The 22,509-nt window shown below is 38.2% G+C and overlaps 1 protein-coding gene across 1 annotated transcript in view; it reads right to left on the reverse strand.

Moving 5' to 3' along the window:
* Positions 1-22,509, reverse strand: part of ptp4a3a (protein tyrosine phosphatase 4A3a) — a 28,086-nt gene that overhangs the window by 3,028 nt on the left and 2,549 nt on the right. The window contains exons 2-5 of the mRNA XM_026942339.3: positions 7,350-7,842; positions 5,674-5,766; positions 3,629-3,759; positions 278-352 (exon numbers count right to left, since the gene is read on the reverse strand). Coding sequence (XP_026798140.1) covers positions 278-352; positions 3,629-3,759; positions 5,674-5,766; positions 7,350-7,454 — 404 coding nt within the window. The 5' untranslated portion in view covers positions 7,455-7,842. The remainder of the gene's footprint in view (positions 1-277; positions 353-3,628; positions 3,760-5,673; positions 5,767-7,349; positions 7,843-22,509) is intronic.

Consider the following 22,509-nt stretch of genomic DNA (forward strand, 5'->3'; position numbering starts at 1 on the left):
TAAGCACGCTTTTAATTAGTTTATATGGAGCGTCTACCATGTACTGTAAATCCCTGATACTATCTGATACTAGAGAAACAATAACATATTATAACCACAGTATTAATATAAACCTGTGATTTGTACTACTGTCAGAGTTGCTGTTAGATAAAACTAATCAACATCTTCTGACCAATCAGAATTGAGAATTCAAGAGCACTGCAGTATAACCAAGGGGAAGTCAACAAGTGTGCGTTAAAAACAGTACTGGAACACACTGAAACAAAGCTGCACGTACTGTCTGATGAACTGGATCGCATCTTCGTACTTCATCCCACACTCAATGAGAGCCAAAGCCACCAGCACCGGAGCCCTGCGGAAAAACACACACTCGTAAAAGATGGGGACACACAGCCCTCGCACAAACAGATGGCTCTGTTTGAGTGTGTGTGAGAGGAATAAGTGAGAAAGAACCTCCCACTCACACACTCATATATACTTTATCTATAACAAAAAGAATCATGTTACTGATGCTTGTGAGCAATGCAAACAGCACTGAAGCACTTAACTAAATTTATTCTTCGAAAGACAGTGATATAGTCCATCCTAAGCGCTCACATGTAGTAGTTTTCTAGGAACCACTTCACTTCTAAGAACAAAATACTTTCTAAGAAATGAAAGGCTTCTGGGAACATTTGCTATAAGTAATTTCCCCCCATTAGTCAAACCTCACTGTGTAAAGTATACACTTTGTATACACATGTGGTCTGCCTGTTTTTGGATTTTTTTTTTTTCTTTCAGAGAAAAATGCACAAGTGCTGTACAGAGTGTTTGGCGTCGGAATTAGATGAAAATAAAGCCAGGCCAAGAAAACACTGGCTCTTGTTCAAAAATCGAGGTCAATTCCCTGTGGAGAGGGAAAACGTGCGTCAGAGACGGGGGTTTTACCACTTCGAAGACGTGAAATAGCACAGACAGGCCTCTGCGTCCTCGCGTCACTGCAGTTTTTTTTAATGCATTGTTTTGGACGTCTTCTTGTAAAGCATAAATATGCCTTGTCTACTAAGATCGTTTGTGAACATTCCAATTTCAAAGTACACATTGCTACCATATAAGCATTCTGGGAAGTTGCATGAAGTTATATTTATATATAAGATTTAGTACATAAGTTTCTTGATTCTGATTGGTCAGGAGGTGTTGATTAATTTTCAATAACAGCAGCTCTGTTAATAGTGCAGTAGCACATCACAAGTTAATATTAATGTGCTCCTCCTAATACATTATCATTTCTATAGTAACAACTAATAATACTTTAGAGTTTTTTTTTCTCTAGTTTCTTCTGTATAAACAACAACTTATAATAGCAGTGTTATAGTTTCTATATTAACAACATATACAGTAACTTATAGTAACAACTTCTATAGTAACAACTTATCGTTTCTAAATGAACAAGAGCAGGGAAGTGTATGGCAGATGCTCCACTCAAACGAATGAAAAAACTGTGTGCGATAGTTGATATACCGAAGTTTTCTGCGAGGAGACATTTATTTCACATTTTTGAATGGAGTCTCCAGCATAAGCTTTAAAACTTTATGTTTTCTGTCATGGCTCAGAAAGCCTTCAGAACAGAGGATATTTATTCTTTACGGTTTCTCAGTAACATGACGAGCTGAGTTTTTTGTCTTACTGACTTTCATGAGAGAGAAAACAGGAACGAACTTGCTTGATGGACATTCCACAACATTAAATGTAAGTACAAATGGACAAAAAGGATGATGTGTCATTCTGTAATAAATAACACATTGGTAGCAATGGCAAACTGCTGTGCTATAAGAGGAATAAAACACTTTATGATGTGCTGTTATTGGAAAATAATCATCACAACACATCACACCACACCACCTCGTCACTTATTATTTTGTTAAAATAGCATGTCCCCAAACATTTTGTTCCTTTCTTGATACTTAATGACAAGACTTGAGCATCTTTTAACACCCAGCACCTGATATTTATTCATGCTGCTTTTTTATGCATTATGTCTTATCGTCCCTACCTTTTTTTTATCCACATTATTGGACAAATATTAGTGAGAAATCACCATTAGGCAAAACACCCATGGGCTTGTGTGTGTGTGTGTGTGTGTGAGAGTGTGTGTGAGTCAGATCCAGTAAATCCTCCTAGACCCCTGCTGAGGACCTTAACCTCACACTGAAGGTCATATAAAAGAGGACACACTGCAGATAGACAGTAAACACTGCATTCAAAATAATAATTAAAAAAAGGTTTTCCTGTTCCGTCTTCATCTCTAATAATACTGAAGCAGCGTCACAGCTGACCAAGTGTGCCACAAGTTGTGTTGACTTTGGCCGAGCTCTCCGTCCAGGCTCAGGGCTTCAAATGGGCATCGCATCGCCTACGCAGACGAAATTGGACAAGGCCAGAGAGGCTCGTCAACCCTGGCTGCGGTCGCTGGAGAAAATCAGGCTCATGGGAGAAAAGTGGTTTATGTTCTGGAGTGCACGCAGTTCACATTCTTTTCCAGATTGAGAGTCGAGGCAGAGCAAAAATGGAGGTTGGTGATTAGGGGGCACCAGACAATGTGTGTATAAACTTAAAGCTTTCAAAAACACACTCTTCCACCGTTTAACATAAACACACTTTCATAACACTATGCAATTGGAGCTCAGTGTGAATAAACTTACTTTAATTATAGCTTAAGTAGCTGTTTTTTGTGTTTTTGGCATGTGTGTATTGCACAAGTGTGTAGGAGGTTTATAATCCTGTAAAGTCCTAAAGTCTTGCTGTGAATTGGCCACAGTCAGTAAAGAAATTCTGTATTATCAAAATTTTTTAAAAACAATTACACTTTGGCTTCTCAGATTCTGTTTCTCAAATAAGAGCCCCACGTTCTTCACTAACGTACTCACTTAAAGTGAGTTCTGATCTGATTGATTGGAGTCAATATCAGGTGTAGGTTGTTAAGACCCAAGTAAAGAATAAGACACTTGGGGACATGCTGTTACAAGAAAATAATCAACAATGTGATGGTGTGATGAAGACCAACATGAAGAGGAGATACTGTAAACCACTCTGAAGTTAATTATTTTCCTACAACAGCACTCCCCGAACAGCAATTTGTCAACAATTAAATTAATTATTATTAATAAAAGAATAACAGCTGACACTTTTTATCCATTTACAGTTACATTTAACATTGTGGAACATCTAAATAAGTTAGTTCCTGTGATCACTTATGTTATAGCATTGTTCCCTACAGCATCTCTTTGTTCTCTTGAACTCAATAAACGGTCAATTTTACTGCAAAACCTCAAAAAAGCAGGGTTACAAAGCACTGAAACTGGAGACTCCTTCCATAAGTGTTGAATAAACATCTCCTTACATTACCATATCACTGATTATGTCCACAACACAAGTCACCGTGAATGAGTTTGTTACTATAAGAAACGCTAACATATTAGAATGAGTGCATTACTATAACCCTGTGACTTGCCTTGTAGCCGCAACTACTGTCAGAACTGCTGTTATAGAAAATTAATTAACATCTCCTGACCAATCAGAACGAAGAATACTTTTTCAGGTTTGATATTGTGTTAGCATTTGATACCAGTTTTTGGATCTGCTGACTGACCTGCCGAGGCCTGCGACACAGTGCACAGCCACGCAGCAGCCTGGTTCCTCCATGAAGCGCCTCCGCAGGAGGCTCAGCCAGTCCTCCACCACCTTGGAGGGAGGAGGAGCTCCATCATCAAACGGCCAGTCCTGCATCAGAAACACACACCACACCACAACATGGTCAGCACTCAGCTTTTGAGTCTGAAAGTTTAATTTGAAAGTTTGCAAAAACATTTGGATGGAACATTCTGATGATGTGTGTATGTGTGCATATCCAAAATCAGGGCTATTAAACCCCTCCCACTGGCCCCGCCTCCACTGCCACCCACTGAAACACAAAAACACACGAGGTACAGGGAAGTCAACGTGGTCCAGCTGCCATGGGCAACAGTTTGTGCAGACAAACACACACGTCCACATAGGCACACACCCGAGTGAAAGAAAGCCACCAGTGTTTAATAACAACACCCTCCTCACACACAAACACACACGCACACACACGCACACACACGCACACACACACACACACACACACACACACACACACACACACACACACCACCCTAAGGACATGACACTCAGTAACAGCAGAAGTGAGTATATGGCACCTCCTGAAAATGAATGCTGGGAAGAAAGAAGAGAAACACAGCCTTTGTGGTACTTTGATACTGTGTGTGTGTGTGTGTGTGTGAGCAGATGAAGGTGCACTGATGTCATTTATGTTGGCTAAACAATCATGTCATACTTGGTGTATAATTAGGTAGCAGATTATTTGTAGCACACACTAGGCCACGTACACATGAGCACATAATCAGGGATTCAAGAGCTCACAAGAATGAATAGTGTGATCAAGCTCATTAAAATCAGGCAAGTATTCAGCTTCAAAGGACCGACACACTCCTCTCAGGATTTACACACCCACACACACACTCACACACACACACACACACACGCACACACACACACACCTAGAGCACTGCTGATTGTCCTCAGGAGGGCCATTGCTCATCAGCACCCAATGTGCCAAAAGGCTTTGGTCTCTAGGGTGTGAGCTCACAGCGGTGCCGAGTGCAACAGCAATAAACACACACTGCAGGCGAAACAACAGGTAAAAACCTGTAATCATCCCGTATCTCTCTCTCACTCTCTCTCTCTCTCTCTCTCTCACTCACACACACACACACACACACACACAATGATAAATACACACTCCAAGGCCACTACAAACAAATGTAATGAATAAGCTCTACACAGTCATAAAGCCTGGCAACTGCACTTATAAAGTATAATAAAGTTTGGTGTGAAACCTCTAAATTTGAATCTTTCCTTCTTAAACTATACAATGTCTATCTGACAGGTACAGAGGCCACACCTCTTTCACTGGAACTGACAGGTACAGAGGCCACGCCTACTTTACTAAAACTGACAGGGACAGAGGCCACGCCTACTTTACTAAAACTGACATGTACAGAGGCCACGCCTCCTTCACTGGGATTGGTGGATACAGTCCCATTACAAGCTAATTTAAATCTCTTCAGCTGTATCATAAATATTGAAACTGATTCCAATCATTGAATCTTTAAACTCTTTCCAGAAATTATGGTCAATTCTTCCTCAAGCTCCTTTTCTTAGTTAAGCGCATATCGTATCCACTGACACATATTGAGCACGTACACATACACGCTTCAGCTCGGTGCTTTTTGACTGAGTCAGGGCCAAACAGCAGTGTTATGCAACAGTTCTCTTTCACGCTCGCCTTTTTCCTCACAAAGTCAGAGAAAAGAACTAAACAGAACGAGTGAAAAAGGCAGGGAACGCTGAAGTGGAGGCCATTTCCATGGCAACAGGAAAAACGTTGACGCCGGTAATCAGAAACACGTGTAGAAGCTATGAGGCGGATGGCTCAGTGTTGCGCAGACAACGTGCTTGTGTGTGTGCGTGTGTGTGAGAACTTATCACATATAACAGTGCCACATCTACGTGGAGAAAGGCTGCATGAAAGGCTACGATGATTAACACAGAATTAATATCTGACTATAGTTTAGTGTGTAACACACTCACCACCACGGTGATGCCGTCCTTCTCCAGGGGCGTTTTGTCGTAGGTCACCTCACACACACGCACCACTGTAGTAGCACCATACTTCTTCAGGTCCTGAGATACAGCAAAAGCGAAAAAAAAAATTTACATACAATTTAAACACAGATGTCCAAATAAAATCACACACACACACACACACACACACACACCAATATAAGCGTATAGAGTCATTTGAATGAAGAAGATGGAGGTAATTTCAATTGTGAGTATGAGTTTAGAGTGTACAGTGTGTATAGCGTTAATCTGCACTCACATTTACACACAGCGGCAACAAAAAATACATATGATACATGTCAAAATAAAGCACATGTGATCCTGACATTTCAGACAAAAAACTTTCTGTAAGCAATCAAGCAATCCGCTAATGAAAATCCCTGTTTCTCTGAAACATCTTCAAGTCCTGCTTCACTGAAAACTGCTTCTCTGAAATCTAATGCAGTCTCACATTCTCTCTCTCTCTCTCTCTCTCTCTCTGTCTCTGTCTCTCTCTCCCTGTGCGTGCATCTATTTTTTTATTAAAAGTACACAGCCACATTTTTTTTACTACAATATTGGGTTTCAGATAGATTGACATACACACATACGTAATAATAGAAAGACATATATAAACAAATGAATCAATAGATAGAAAAAATAAAAAGAGACAGAAAGAAAAACAAAGGCAGACAGACAGAAAGAGAGACGGACAGAGAGACATACAGAAGTCGTCAGGTGTATAAGTGTATGTGTGTGTGTGTGTGTAGTCTATGTCTAACCTAGCACATGCTCTTCCTCAGCCAACACACACACTGCATCACATTTTACACCATGTGAGAGCAGTCAAGGGCCATGTCTCCGTAGCAACAGAGGCTTCATGGTTTTCTTATAAGGCATATAATCCGAGCCAATATGCACTATTAAAAATGTGTGTGTGTGTGTGTGTGTGTGTATACGCAGTAAGTAGTATGCAACATGTGAGCGATGTGAATATTTCCTGTACACCAGAGAGACCCAAACTATTCAGGCCACATTTTCACACATGACGCCAGAGCCCTCATCAGGGTGTGCTGTTTCCCACGCGTACTGTCTCTTCATTTTCAGTAGGAAACCTGTGCGGAAGAAGGTAACACACACCCTACGTTACCCACAATGCCTTTCGACAACCTGCTGATAGTAGTGCAATGGGATTTAATGCTCACTTCATCTCTGCCTAAAGCGATGAGAGCGATGCAGCAGCGCTTTATTAATTCACTCTGTCCAGCTCTCTCATCTCCTTACATCTCCTGTACATGCTGCTCAAACAGATCAGTTTCCAAAACTTGCAAAACTATCACTCCAATACCCTCATCAACACCACTAAACGCTAACACAACACTCTGCAAAACAGTGAACCACACTGAACATGGTGCTGGCATCCGTAGTCCTCTATACATGGAGAGTTATAGAGTATACAAGTCTGCCATTTCTGCCAAGTCTACAGTTTCTACTCTAACCTTGCAAACTGACAAAGAAAGAAAAAATGATTGCTGTTATTTGAAAAATGAAAAGCACATTAGGAGAATGTATGAAGGATGAACTAATGAGACCAAGCATACCTAAAATATTTAGAGGATAAGAAGACAAGAGCAAAGTAGCTGAGTAAAAGTGCAATCTGTCACCTCTTTAAAGCTGCTGAGGGTGGAGTTGGTGGGATTGTGCGTGATGAGAAATCTCATGTTCTTGTAGCACACCTCCACCGGAGCCGGTCTGTTCATCCGCGCCATGCTGCTTCGTCTTCAGGCCGAACTTTAGACAACAGCTGAGGGAGTATTTGGACCGTCCAGCTTCCGTCTTTGTCTGTATTTCAATATGTATTTTTTATATTTTCACTAATAATAAAACACGACTCGATCAGTTCACCTGGGAACCAATTCTTTTCTACAACAAAGCCTTTATGATGGCTTTCTTTTTGCCAGGAGGGTAAAATCACCCCATCGGCTAATAGGTGTGTATGGAGTTTAAAAGTTGGAGCGTTTAAAGATCAGTGAAAGTCATCAGGTTCAGCACAGAGCATCGTTCAACGTGTCAAATGTGCTGATGCTGAGTGCAGCAGTAAGAGCCAGGCCTCTGCAAGAACAGCATCAAAGCATAGCACCATGGGAACTCGAGCTTCTGGAAGGAGAGAGACAGAGAGAGAGAGAGAGAGAGAGAGAGAGAGAAAATGTCAAAATGTGAAGGTAATTTACTTATTGGATTTTAGTTGTATTTCATATTAAAATGATCACCCATTGAATTGAACACTACTCAAGGACTCTATCACTTAATTTCTAATTGAAATATTACCATCATTTAATAATAAAAAAGAAATATAGCTCAAAAGCTGAGCTTAGCATTGAGACGAGCTTAGGCAGAGAGAGAGAGAAAAAGCACCACCATATATTCAAGCCTTATGTAGCTTTTTTCAATAACACTTTTAAAAGTTCAAAAACTCAATTACAAAATTTCATTTTAATTCCACTGGTTGAGGTGGGACTCATCCTCTAGACCTGTCTCAGCTAAGCAAAGTGTTCAGGATGGGCTATCCTGCTTCAAGAGCTCAGCAAGATACACAGTGTAGTGGATATGTAATGAACAAATAGTTAATGTTCATTAATATAATAAAAATATTCATCATCATCATCATCTACCATCTATAGCTGAGGACTGATATCCAAACTGAACCTTTTTGTGAGATGTTTTTTGAGTTCCACTTGTTTGAAATTGTAAATAACTGCAATTAAAGATCCCGATGGAAATTTATGGTAAGCACTGGGAGAAAAGTAATTGCAACTTGGTAGCTGAAAATGGCCATAACCTGATATATCCAAGTGTACTGTAATCCAGTACACAAGCCATTTTATAGTAACATTATCCTCATACTGGTTTGAAGCTACTGAGAATAACATGTACATGTGTGGCCCCCAATATTTATTTTTACTTATTCAAATAATTAAAATAAATTTAACTAAAAATTCAAATAATTAATAAAGTAATAACAAAAAGCAAAAATAAATTAAATGAAAATGGCTGAATAAAGAAAAAATAAATAGAAATATAGTAAAAATACCTTAGTAAATAATGTAAAAATGGCTGAATAAAGTTTTAAAAAAAAAAAAAAGTGAAAATAAAAAAAAGAAGAAACCTGCATGGGTAAATAAAATTTGTAGCACGTAAATTAAAAAAAAAATCACTTTTCCATAACCATTGTACAACATACAGAGAGAATTTAAAAAATTAGCACAACTGTATTTCAGATTATTTTTGATTTATTTATTTCAAGCACAAAATGTCCTAAATACACATTTTACAGAAAGTTTTAGAGAAACTACAAGGAAGAAGGAACAGAAATGTGTTGAGTTTATACTTTACAATTCATCAAACTCTACCATATTTATGAAAATTTTTATGAAAAAGCTTCTGCAAACCTTCTCAGAGGAAATTATACATTTCTGTATACTTATGAGAAATAACATTTTTTAATCCTTTTTACATGCTGTCTTTGCCAGCAAGTGGTATTGAGATGCAAAGCTGCCAGATTATAGCTGCTAATTGCTTTCCGAAAAATCAGCTTCATTTCCTCTCTTTTAGAAGATCATGTTATCTCTTCTATATTTCCTTTATTTACCACAACAAATTCACCCATTAGTGTGATGACGGAGTTTTTGTGCCCATCACGTTAAAAAAGAGGAATATAGATGGCTAATGATAAACTGAAGTTCCTCAGAGCAGCTGAAAACAAAGCTTTAGTCCTAAATCAGTGAAACAATGGTGACTCCACTTTGGGAATAGAGCCTACTACCATGAGATGGAAGGCGAAACTCTTAATGAGGTCCTTTGAGGAAAGTTTAAAGGAAGCTTTAAGTCTTAAAAGGTTGTAAGTCTTACAAAGTGACAGAGCTAACCTTAAATCTTAAAGGCTTCATTTTTTTTTTTTTTTTTTTTTGCAAGCAGTGCACATTTTTTTTGTACAATAGCTATACACTTTATAGGGTTCTAGCTTTTGTGTATATGTTTACCTGAATCATTTCTATTCTATAATCAATTCATATAATAATCTACAAATACTGTCTGAATCTTTGGGTGAGAGGAATATCAGTAGTACTCAACTAAGCAAGAAATGTCCGGAGGTGACATTTCTTTGAAGACCTGAGTCGTGCACTGTGGTTGCTTGGAAAACCATGAACAATAAACAGTGTCTGCAGCACCCTGAGGTATCAGGACAAGGTTAATTGGGTATATTGTCTCTGGCGAAATAGGAGTTGCAAGGATCAAGAAAACAATCCAGAAAGCTACCTGTCTCTAGCATGGGGTATGTTGTGTATTCTTTATTTTATTTTATTTTTTTTTTGTTGTTAAATCCGAGTTTCTGAACTTCTCAGTGATGGGCACGACATGTCCTCTTCTACAGAACAATTACCCAACCTTTTCCCATAAGAGCAAACTAACAAGTAAATATTTGCACTGATGATTTTAAGAGCCGCCGTGGGCCTCTGAGACCCTCAGAGGCTGATGCTTAAAAATAAACCAGAGCACAAGCACAAGAGAAAAGAGCAGGATTGAGAGAATACTGTTCAAATCACAGCAAAGAAGAGAAAAGAGAAATTTCTCAAGGAAACAGAGAAAGAGAACAAAAGACTCCTCAGAACACCTCCTCACACGTGGCACCCTTTTCACGTTAAAGAGCCTGACAAAAACAAAACTTAGTGAGCTCTGTTTGCACATGTTAACCGGAGGTTACGTGAGTCCGGGCCCAATAGGTCGAGTTGCTATTTTCACTCACCGAGTCCGTAAACAGTGCCAAAAACATGACCCCTTCTGCATGTCACAGTTTTAGATCCAGCCCTCATCCTGAAAGCTATGACCAGTAGGTACTACGCCAGGTATACACTCATGCCCTGTCTACAGATACACAGATATTTGTTCCTGTCCACAACAATCTCACCCAGTTCACCCAGGTCTTATCCAAAATCTCTGCTTGCAATGCAGTTTGTGTCTCGGAGTGGTGCATTCAGCAGCAGTACAATGCCTCCAAATGAAAGTGTAATTCATTCAGATTAAACAAAGTGAAATTAAATTGCAAACACATTCTCCAATAAGAAAATACAGATCACAGAGGAACTACCTGGTCAGCAGCCGAGACAAACAGAATCCTATCACATGCAAAACCACAACTGACATACGCAGGTTGATGCTGACGTTTTCAGAACCATATATTTCCCCCCCACGTAAAAACCTCACGAACAGTTCTCCACCTGTAAGGACGTTTTCAAAAAGCTTAACTTTCTCTGACCCAAAATGCACTTTTCAAGAACATTTTTTTCATGTTTTCATTTTTATGTTTTTAGAAATATCCATATACGCATGGACAGGGTGTCAGGACAACATTACCCATCAGCCAGTGCACCTCACGAGAGCACGCACACCTGAGTCACGTTTATGTCTAATGAGCATGTGTATTTCATTTCTGTCTCTGGTAGCACTCTAAGTCTTGGTTTGTCGTGCTCACGTCATGTTCACGTTTTCTTGCGTTGACCTAGTTCTTGTTGTTCTTGTTCCTAGTGTTGTTTTTTTGTATTGTGATACAAAATACTGATTAAACCTTATCTGCACTTGCATCTGCCTCTGACTCGAATCCCTGTAACACAAGCCCTTAGATTCAAGAGACTTAAGGCAGTAACAGCACCACCACTTTCATTTTTTCATTTATACTGTGTTTTTTCTTCATTTTGAACACTAATATTTTCCTAAGCAGTGTTTGGCCATAGACATAATACAAGTTCACTCGAAAAAAATGGCTCTTGCTTTCATATTATAATGCAATATTTAGCAATGACCACAGAAGTGGCTGTCAATAAGCCCAATGAGCTCTGAGTGATTACAGTGATTACACACACATGCACACACACACACACGCACACGCACACCTTCCTATAATGAGTTTTGCGGACTTGCCGCTCTGTCTGGGCCACCTGGGTGTTAAAAATAGGTTTGTTTTCAAGCCTGTCTTGTGGAGTTTAAAAGACTAACTGCCATTTGGAGCAATGGAAAATCCATAATTAAATCTGGATTCTCCAAGCAGATCGTTTGGCCAGTTGCAGGCACATATTAAAAGTCATTTTATACCACAGCTCTGTTGAATTCTCAATTCCGATTCATTTTCTATAACAGCATCTTTGGCTGTAATTCCAGCTGCAAGACAAATCACAGGTTCACATTAACGTAGCTTTTTAATACGGTATTGTTTCTCTAGTAACAAATGAAACAGGGACTTGTACGGCGGATGCGCCACATAAACAGATTTAAAAATGTGTGTAATTGTTGTTCTGGTGAAGGTTTGGTGAAGAAAAGAACAGACGTTTATTTATCATTTATGGAAGGAGTCTCCAGTGCCAGAGCTTTGTACAAGTCAGTGGTAACGCTGTAACTTTTCTAACACGGGAAAGTCTTGAGAACGGACGGCTTTGAAGTTTTCTCGGTCATGTGACAAAGGATGTGTTTGGTCTTATCTTCAAGAGAGAGAAAAGCGAGGCTGGTGAGGCATGTTTATATCTGTAATCATCAAAGTACTGTGGTATAATCAGAATAAATCATCTCAGGACGTGCTGTTACAGGAAAATAATCAACTCTGAGCACTGAACTCTTTGTAGCAGCTGCACGTTTTTTTTCCCCTTCAGGGTGTGAATCTGCTGCAGCTCGCCCTATAATCCTTCCTGCACTCTCACATAATTGGGGGCCTCGCAGGAATTTCAGAAGCATGAAATTACTAACGGCGTGCATGTGATGTCCGCGTACGTGTGAGTTTTCATGTCTATAGTGGAATTAAACCGAACGTAAAAACCTCTATGATACTATGTATACACATAAGGTAGACTTACTTATTTAATGTGTGATTTAAAAAATATGCAGCTGAGTGCAAAAGTCTGCACACCCTAGGCCAAAATGGACAAGACAAAGAGTTTTAGTTGATAGAAACAAAACATTTATAGCGCTTGGATGTGCACATGTTCATTCATTATCACAAGAATGGAAAATAGCCACATAGCATATGTTAACATAATAAGAGTGAAAAAATTTTATATCAAAACTTTCCATCTCCCTTTCTGAGTGTGACATAAATAACCTCTAGTAACCATGAGGGTGATGGCAAGAATTGTTTTTTTTTCTTTTTTAAATTCTTTTTCTCCGATTTTGCCTTACGTTTTGAATTATTGTCTTGTTGCAAGATCCACATTTCATTTTCAAATTTTTTTTTTACATAACTGTAAAACGGAAGAACAAGTTTAAATATCTTTTTAACCCACAAAACTTGAGAGTACAAACTTTTGAACACAACTGTAAACATTTTCAGAAGAAACACCATCTGCTTTTCTTCACCTTCAACTGAAACCTGACGCATGACACCAATACAACAATAAGACAAACTATGGTGTAATTTGAGTTTTAATTATAGCCTGGGTGAGACAAAAGTCTGTCATAAGGGAGTCAGTGTAATGATGTTTAACTCGCTGACCTAAGCAGGGAATTGTGGGAAGTATAATAGACTTTCACTTGAAAAGCATCGTAAAATTGTCCTTTAAAGGTTATGTGCTTTTTTTATGAATGGTATGTCCACAATACCAGATTTATAACCTTGGGACAAAGTATATATATTTTTTAAATTATTTTATAATAATAAGATCGAATGTAAACCAAATCCCATGCAACACATCAATAATACAATAAATACAAATGAATGTTTAAAGGGAGAAAGTAAAAATAAGTGAATAAGCATTATAATACAAGTCAATTTCTTATACATTAGTTCATTTCAACTTAAGATTAAACTGATGATGGAAAATGCTACTTCATTATCTTTTAATAACTGCTTTACTCAAAGTGACTTTCAAGTGAGGCAGAATTCAAGCCAAGCTGTTTAAGGAGTTGACAGTAATACAAGAGCAGCATGGCCGAGTTTCCACCGACGAAACAGAAACACGTGCAGCACAGAGGTGTAGGAAAGCTAAAGACAGCTAAAGTAAGTGCTACATGTTGTGCTGCAAAAAGAAAGTGTGCGATATGGCAAACATATCCTATCACTATACTTTTCTATGTATTACCATTTCTACAATATGGTCTCAAAATATATAGACACATCACTCTGACATCAGCTGTGAATTCTGGTTGCAAAAACATAGCAAGAGACTATAGTGACTTTTATAAGAGAAAGGCAGAGTTTAAATCTGTTAGGGATCAGAATTGGAAAAGTTTTTAGAAACATTCATTTTTACCACATAACTATCGACACACAATGGAGCACCATCTTTTCAGCACCCATTTCATCTCAGCTAATTAGCTAACTAACTAATCATATCAGTGAACTTGGCTTGCTAACTACAAATTTAACCGGCTTAGCTTGTTCGTTAGCCAAAACACCTAATATTGACTGCATTAACAAAGCTACGTAGCTCACCTAAAGCTACATCAAGAAACTAGCTAGCTAACACTAGCTATAGCTAAGTCACGTTCTTACTGAGGAGTTGCCTACAATGGACAAGTTTAGCTAGTTTGCTAACTTTAGCTAATGTTTAGCTAACATTGTTCAGCTTGCAAATGAGTTTATGGCATTTGTTTGGGCAGCACCACGGCTTTCAGCGTCCTCGTCGTTGTTATTTAAAGCATCACGTCTTGAACGTGCCCACAAACAACAAAGATATTTTTATATTTATACTTTTTATATTTATAGTTCGGCCATCGCTTAGCATCATTTAGCCACTGACAGGATGCCAAGCCATTAGGATCTTCTAGAGCCACACCATTTGAAAATGTTAGTTTAGCCAAATAGCCCTTCATGTCTTTAGGTTTTTAATCCATAATAATAAGTGGATAACATTTTTTTTAATTCAATTAAAATTCTTAAAATTCTTAGAATTTTAATTAAAATTCTTGACAGATTCTTCAGTCAAATTATAACCAACTAGCGTCAGGTTGCTATGTGGCTCATGTCTTTTTGTTTACACACACCACAGTGCTCTATAGTTTTGCTAACAAACTGCCCGCAAAGCACTAGAATCTCTACACAAAATAAACAGTTTGCCATTTTTAGTTTCGTATAAACTTTTAAAATCAAATCAGATGCTTCCAATCAGAGTTTGTAATGTCACAAAAAATGTGATATATCAGCAAAGTGATAGTTTATCATTAATAGTGATAGTATATCATCATATTGCCTTATGGTTACAGCCCCATAAACAGTCAGACATCCAAGCCTTTTCTTTTTTTAACCCAAATGAGAAAGAAAAAATTACCAGGATGAAAAGCAATGCAACTTATTACTAGAAGGCTGAAATGTTGATGTAAAAAACACAGGGGTGTAAAATCCAGTAGCGTGAGCCAGCAGTTGAAGGAAAAGGCCAGATGAAGTGTGAGAGTGTCTCTCACATGGCCGAGGTTCCTGCAGTGAAATTCCTCAGTGATCACTCGCCATTAGTAGTCACAGCTGAGGAGGAACTCCATCAGCAAAACAGGAAGAGCTCGGAAACACACACACACACACACACACACATGTATCTCCGGGAAGAGTGCAACACTAACCAGTTTCAGTAAGACACTAATGATGAACCTGCTCTTAAAAGTAACTGTTTGGGAAAAGAAATCTAATTGATGCAAATACTTCACTTACTGTAAATACAGTCAATCGATTCCAAATTGTTCACATCCATATAGTTAAGGAATAAATCACTTTAGGGTGTGCTGGACATGAAGTGGAGTTACTGGTACCACCCCGAAGTTAATTCTTTTTCTATAATACTACAGCGAACTGCTAAAGATTACATTTTTACTTTAGTAAAAAAAACAATGTGTTGTACTTTTAATCATTTACAGTTACATCTAATGTTGTGAAAGATCTGCGAGACAAGTTAATTCCAGTTATTAACTACATCATAATGCAGTCACGTTTAATCAACTTGGCATCACTTGATTGCTACATTATCATCGTAGCTCCAGTGCAAAACTAAAGAGTTGACATTTTAAAACTAAATGTAGTCTGATGGGGATGGCTAAATCATTTTCTATTTCTGAACCATTTCTTTCATTAAAGCTTTACAATGTTGTTCAACTTGCAATCTATAAGACACATTATAAAATGATAGATTTTTCATGAACAGTACATTTGAGACAGGGTTTTGGTATTCTCATCTAGATCTAGTCCTGATTTTGGAGTTTTTCAGATTCTCGACTCAAGGTGACTAAATGTTCATATCTTTGTAGAACAATGCTCGTTTGTTTGTGAATGTAAGGCTGTGACGGCACTTAGCCTTTTAAATGGTTAGCTCTATGACTGGTTCCGATTTTTTGCTTCACTTGTAAATTGCTTTTATTAAAATATTTGCCAAATGAATAAATTTGAATGAAATTGTACCCCAAGCTGAATTAAACTGTGATCAAAATCACACAAAGTTTCACATATGGCTTTACTAGCAGCATTTTATGTCTCTGATGTATATGCAGGGATGCAAACATTACTAACAAGAGAAAAGAATCCTGAAATTTGCTACAATTTTCCTAGTGTATGTCGGTGGACGAGACGGCTAATATTTCCCCTGAGATGTGCAGCGATAGCAAGAGAACACCAAGTCCTTTTTACCGACCAAGGAGACCATAGTCCCGGCTTCTTGTTTTCTATTTCCTCACAAGCCAGAGGCTCATGAATTCAATCATGGTATCACATTTCACAGAGACAAAGTTGTCACAATGTGAAAATAACCACTATCAGATACAAATGAGCCTTTTACATCCTGCTTCCTTTCCCCTTCAGTGAATGGACTTGTTGCACTTCTGTGTTCTTCTTAGTATTGCGCCTGGTCTTTCACTACACTTACAGTGGTGGAATTTAACAGTCAGTGTCTGCAAGGGCTTCAAAAGATGAATGCCAATGATGTTCATCAGATATGTAATAATACTGGCAAAGTCCCTTCCAGCAAGGTAAAGAAAGATTTCAAATTATATGCCTTAGTATTAAAATACCTATTTTCTAATACCTTATATATATATAAAACTCATTTAAATGCATTATACATATAATACTTATACATGCTGTCTCACTGTACTTATGAATGTAAACACAGTGCTGCACTATTTCAAAATGGAAATGCGTCACAGCACTGAATGGAGACAGTCCATTGCCTTTTCCACCATGTGAATTTTATTTGCGTTTGGTCTGACCTCTACTTTAGCTGAAAAAGCAGAAAAGCATAGTATCGCTGTAGCACAGGGTCAAAAGTCGTAAATGTCACAACTACATACGTACACGTTGGTACCTCTGCATACGACAAAACTGCTCCAAACACGCAGTAGCTCTGAGATAGAAAACAAAAACTCCAGGCAGAATACAGCCTCCTCAAAAACCACAGATGTCCAAGTAAAAATTATACCAATCCCCAAACAAGTAATTATGAGCTTTATGGACAATTTACAAGCTGTCATTAAGTGCCAGACGCCTACCTTACCTACCCTGAGTGACGCCTTTGGACACGACGCAGCACGAGACTGAGACCAGCTGAGACTGATTAGATGTTTTGACTTGCTGTTTTTTGTTGTTGTTGTTTTTTTTTTTTCACTGCAAGATCGCTCAGCTGTGAAGTGCAACACAGGATGTCAGTGGAACAGGTGCCTTTCTCTCACAAACACTCACAGATGATCAGAACATCCACAACATATTATTCTACTCCGCTCATGAAAAAGACGGCTGAATAATTTGTCCTTTCTGTGAACTGGGAGAGTGGAATCAGACTGCATGCAACAACTCTTGCAGATTTCAGAAAGTTCAGGAATGTCCAAATTAGGCAGAGCAATGATGGGGAACACAACACAGGAAATCCTTTATCCTGTCTCGCAAGCATTTACACACACACACACACACACACACACACACTAAACTTTCACCAAACGCCAGAAAGTGCTATCAATAAATCAAACCAAAGGATTAAAGCTATTTTATACATATAGAGACTTACAAAGACAGAATATGCGACTACGCTACATCACACTTTCACCCTGGAGTGACTGATGCTTCATCATGAAGCGTATACAGTATGTAAGGGATAAAACACTTGGGGGTATACAGTTATGGGAAAACAATCAATAAAGTGGTGGTGAGTTAAAGTGGAGTTACCTTTACTACCCTATTGGTGAATATTTTCCAATAACAGCATGTCCAATCTGTTTTATTCCTCTTATCCAACAGCAATTTCCCAAAGATTACGATTTTCATTTGTATATTTTTTATCTGTTTATAGTTACTTTTAACATTGTGGAACGTCGACTAAACAGGTTGTGGCTATCACTGACACTGGAGGCTCCTTCGATAAATGTTAAATGTTACAGAAAATGCCAACATATCTCCAACTGTATGATTTTCATTGTCTTTTCTCCAGGGCAAGTGGTTACTATAAAATCAATAATATATTAGAACGAGCACATAAACATAAACTTATGATTGGAATTACAACCAGAATTAGTGTCCGAGCTGGTTTTATAGAAAATTAATCAAAAACTTCTGACCAATCAGCTTCAAGAATTTAATAGCATTGTGGTAATAGTCAGTAAACACACTGCATGCTTTTTTTTTTTTTGTCTAGTGGTACATTCCCCGCTTCTGCAGCTGGGAGTTCTCAAAAGACAAGCTGATGTTATTCTGATGTCAGAGGGTTTCCTGTCTGAGACTCACAGCTGGACCTTCGGGCCTGTGAAAAAACCTAATCGGAAAGACAACAGTTTTGTGGACACACACATACACACACACACACACACACACTCACACACACACACACACACAGACACACTTTTATAGCTTTTACACTTTTATTCTTTCTAAAATGAGGTCTCATCTGAAAATTCTTGTCTCTTCATTCAATCAGTTTTCTCTATTGACCGTGTCTGTATTCAATTAGCGATTTACAATGCGAAGGAAACATTCCTCGTAATTCTCCTCGGGACCTCAGATGGAGGTCAAACGGAGCCCTTTTTAATTGACCAGAGCAGCACAAATCTCAAAACTCTCACTGCAGGGAAATGCTTGCATGCACCATGCAAAAATCCCCTTGTGATTCAGGATTTCCCTTTTAACCTCCCACAACGTGGAAATGCAAACTACAGACAGGCTTTTCCCTCCCTCCATCTCCAAACATCTCATTCCTTCTCTAAGGCAACGGGCAGAAAGGTCTTGTCTCAAAAGAGCCTGAAAAGGTCAGACAGCTCCAAGTATGAGCCTTGCATAAATTGTCTTTCTTTCATGAGATGTCTCAAAGTCTGTTCCCTTTCACTTAAATTCCGGACCTGACTCTTAAACATAACTACTGTGTCAGTAAGTAAGGAATAAAACACATGCTGGGTTTTTTTTGGCACATGCTGTTACGGGAAAACGACGAATGACAGGGTGGTGTGATGCGGCCTGGCGTGAAACAGAGTTACTGCTACCACCCTGAAGTTGATTATTTTCCTATAACAGCATGGCCTGAAGTGTTTTATTCCTCTTATACCACAGCAATTTGCTAATAATTGCAATTGTTTTATCTAATAAAAAACACAACGTACTTTTTTATATTTTTATAGTTACACTTAATGTTGTGAAACATCTGCAAAACAAGTTAGTTCCGTTTATCACTTACATTACAGCAGCTACATACAGTTGTTTCTTTATAAGCCTGTCTTTTTTCTCTCTGTTGATTTGAGTTACTAAGACAACAAACGCAGCTTGTCACGTTCAAGCATTTAGACTTGAAATAATCAGAAATAATGTCAAAGCGATTAGCATAACAAGCACCACCAACAACCAAATCACTAATAAACCCTGACTGTACAACTCATTTTATAGCAAAATATCAATGCTTGTTTGTAAATTTCTTTGATTTCATTTACACAGTTAGTGGCATAGCCTTCATTAGCTCAAGCTACTCGATTAGCATCATAAACAGTGTTTGCTAAGTTCACTCAGTTGACGCCATAGCCTCAGTGTTCTCACTTTATATCATATTTATAGCTAAATTCATAGATTCATTCACATAAGATTCATGACCTCAGCTTGCTCACTTAGCATGACAGATGTGTTTGCTCAGTCTTTGGCACTATTTTTTGGTAGCCCAGATCACACAGTTAACGACACTTCGTTAGCTCAGCTTAATCAGTAAGAACCACAGCTTTCATAGGCTGCCATTGATAAATTTTCTAAATTACACAAATCTAAAAATATGACTAAAAAATCTAAACGGATTTCTTCAAAAAACTGACACTGAACCTCAAACATCCACAAATGTCACAACTTTTCAACCTAACACAAATCGCAAATAAAAGAAATCCTTTATGTAAATGAACCTGAAGTTTTACTTTATATGTAGTTCAGGAAACTATAGTGCACATTTTGTCTTAGATTCCTGAACCTCTGGAAGGCTATTATTTATCATTTCTTGTCATCAGTGTAAATGTGACATCTGAGGTGTGGGTCTTTCTTTATAGCTATGATGACTAAACTATTTGGTGATGTGGCTTAACTGGCTTCTCGGTGTAAAAGTGACTCCACAGGTGCTACATTGTTTCCCAACCAAATCATACTGTAATGGTACTTGTTTTGGACGAAGACGATGGAAGCTGTCATGAAGAAAACTATTTTCTTGCCTGTTAAGGCCATAATAGTGAAACTTTAACATTATGATTAAAGATTCACGCCCTGACTGAATCTTTAAATGCTACGAATCATCCAAGAGACTCAGAATGACTCCAACACAAGTAGTAACTGATTTGGTTAATATACATATTACAGAGTTCTGAGATATATTGCAAGAATCATTAATAAACAAGCCCTATACCCTCTGTATGTCATTAGAGATTTAGTATTTCCTAGTTACTGATACACACAGTATGTATCCATCCACGTTTGGATAACATTTATGACAAAAGCAAGAGTTCTGGGAGCATCTATGGACTGATGTCTGAATAAAAGTGACTGCTCGAACATCCTGTTGTAGGGACGTTTTCCCAAATAGTGAATCATATTTTACAGTAAACCACTACAAAACCCCACAGACTTCCACAAAGTGTGTGGCTAATGGCTGTTTATCTGCAGCTGATTTCGTGACTGCTCAGGGTCAGGCGCTATGTGATGGCCATCGATCTTGGCCCGAGCTTCAAAGCTGCCAACGGCTCGCTGTTTATTTACACTCATTTTGCAAAGGACGATAAGCATTACACATGAGAGAAGAGGACGGAAAGCCCAAATCCTTTCTTCAGGCTAGAGCAGCTTTGCATCATTAAAGTCTGGCTACAACTAAACAGCCGAAGATGAAACTTTTCACAGGCAAGCGTGTAAAAACAATCCAATCTTATTCTAAAAAAGAGAGTGAAAAATGCTGGATTTTATACGACTAAAGCTAAAGCTTGATCCCAGTATAAGTAAAGCTACGAGAGCTAACCCCGCCCCTCACTCTAATACTCTGTAACCAATCAGAACCTTACAATACAAATTAACTCAAATTCTTACAAATGTGAACTCATTACATCATTAAATAATGACATTTCATACTTTTAATCCATTTATAGTTACATTTAATGTTGTGGAACGACAAGCTAGTTCCTGTTATCACTTAAGTTATAGCAGCTATAAACCCTCTGTAGAATTTAAATGTTTAAGATCCCAAGTTTTACTTTTAGTCACCCAACACCAATCTATAAAAACATGCGTTTCCCAAACGTTTTGGCCAAGAACTCAGCATACCATGATGTTCCATCACACTAGCATGGCTGCTGCTAAATCGCCAAAACTTTATTGATTAAGTCGTATAAACAGTCATTTTTCACCCATGTTTTGCAATATGAACATAAATGTTTGCTTGATAGAAGTATAAAAAAATTTCTAAGTAATTAATACTAAATGTTTTAAGTAACTGAAATGACAGCTCCAGTATCTATATATAGCTTGCTATATTTTAAACATATTGTTTTGCCAGGTGACTGATATATTATTATTGAATGTTTTAGGGGGCCAAGCACATAGTTTTCAGTAGGATTTTTCTTCTTCTTCTTCTCCACTAAAACAAATCATGCAGACACACTGGGTATGATGCTTCCTTGTTAAATATCTTATTTTAATGTGTCATGACCTCCACCCTTTCACTTCCTGTTCTGTGTCATAACTGAACCATTTCCCTGATTGTGTGCACCTGTCCCTTGTTTCCCCCGAGTAGCTCATGTATTTAACCCTCTATATGTGCATCAGTATATTGTCTAGTGTACAGTTTTCTAGTTCCTAGCTCTTAGTGGTTCATATTCTTTCTGGTTTTAAACCCTTCTCTTTTCTGGTACAGTTAGCATAGAACCACTGCATTAACACTGCCAGTTTTTCTCCATTATTTTGTATAGTTTCACCAACCACATATATTAACCTTTCTTACACTACCTTTTTATCAGTGCCACACTTGCACATAAACTCCTATATATATATATATAATATAAAGCAGCAGACCTGCCATAATCTGTGGGCTTTGAGTTTTTAAAGCTTTAGTTCTCATTAAGTTCTACATTAGGAAGATTGATGATGCAGAGCACATCCTTGTCCCTGGCACAACATGATTACAAGAAGGATCCCAGGAATCTTTTTTTTTTTTTTTTTTTTTTGGAGGGAGCCCCATTGCCAAGCACTGACCGCAATCAGAACCGTCGATTGACATTGTAAGACTTGCTGGACGTCACTGGGAGAGCACAAATGGCTCCTTGTGGCACGGGGACACAGGGTCATGTGCAAGTATTTATTTGAGGCTTCGGGAGCCTCTT

This window comes from Pangasianodon hypophthalmus, chromosome 29, assembly GCF_027358585.1.
Source record: "Pangasianodon hypophthalmus isolate fPanHyp1 chromosome 29, fPanHyp1.pri, whole genome shotgun sequence".
NCBI classification, from domain to species: Eukaryota; Metazoa; Chordata; class Actinopteri; order Siluriformes; family Pangasiidae; genus Pangasianodon; species Pangasianodon hypophthalmus.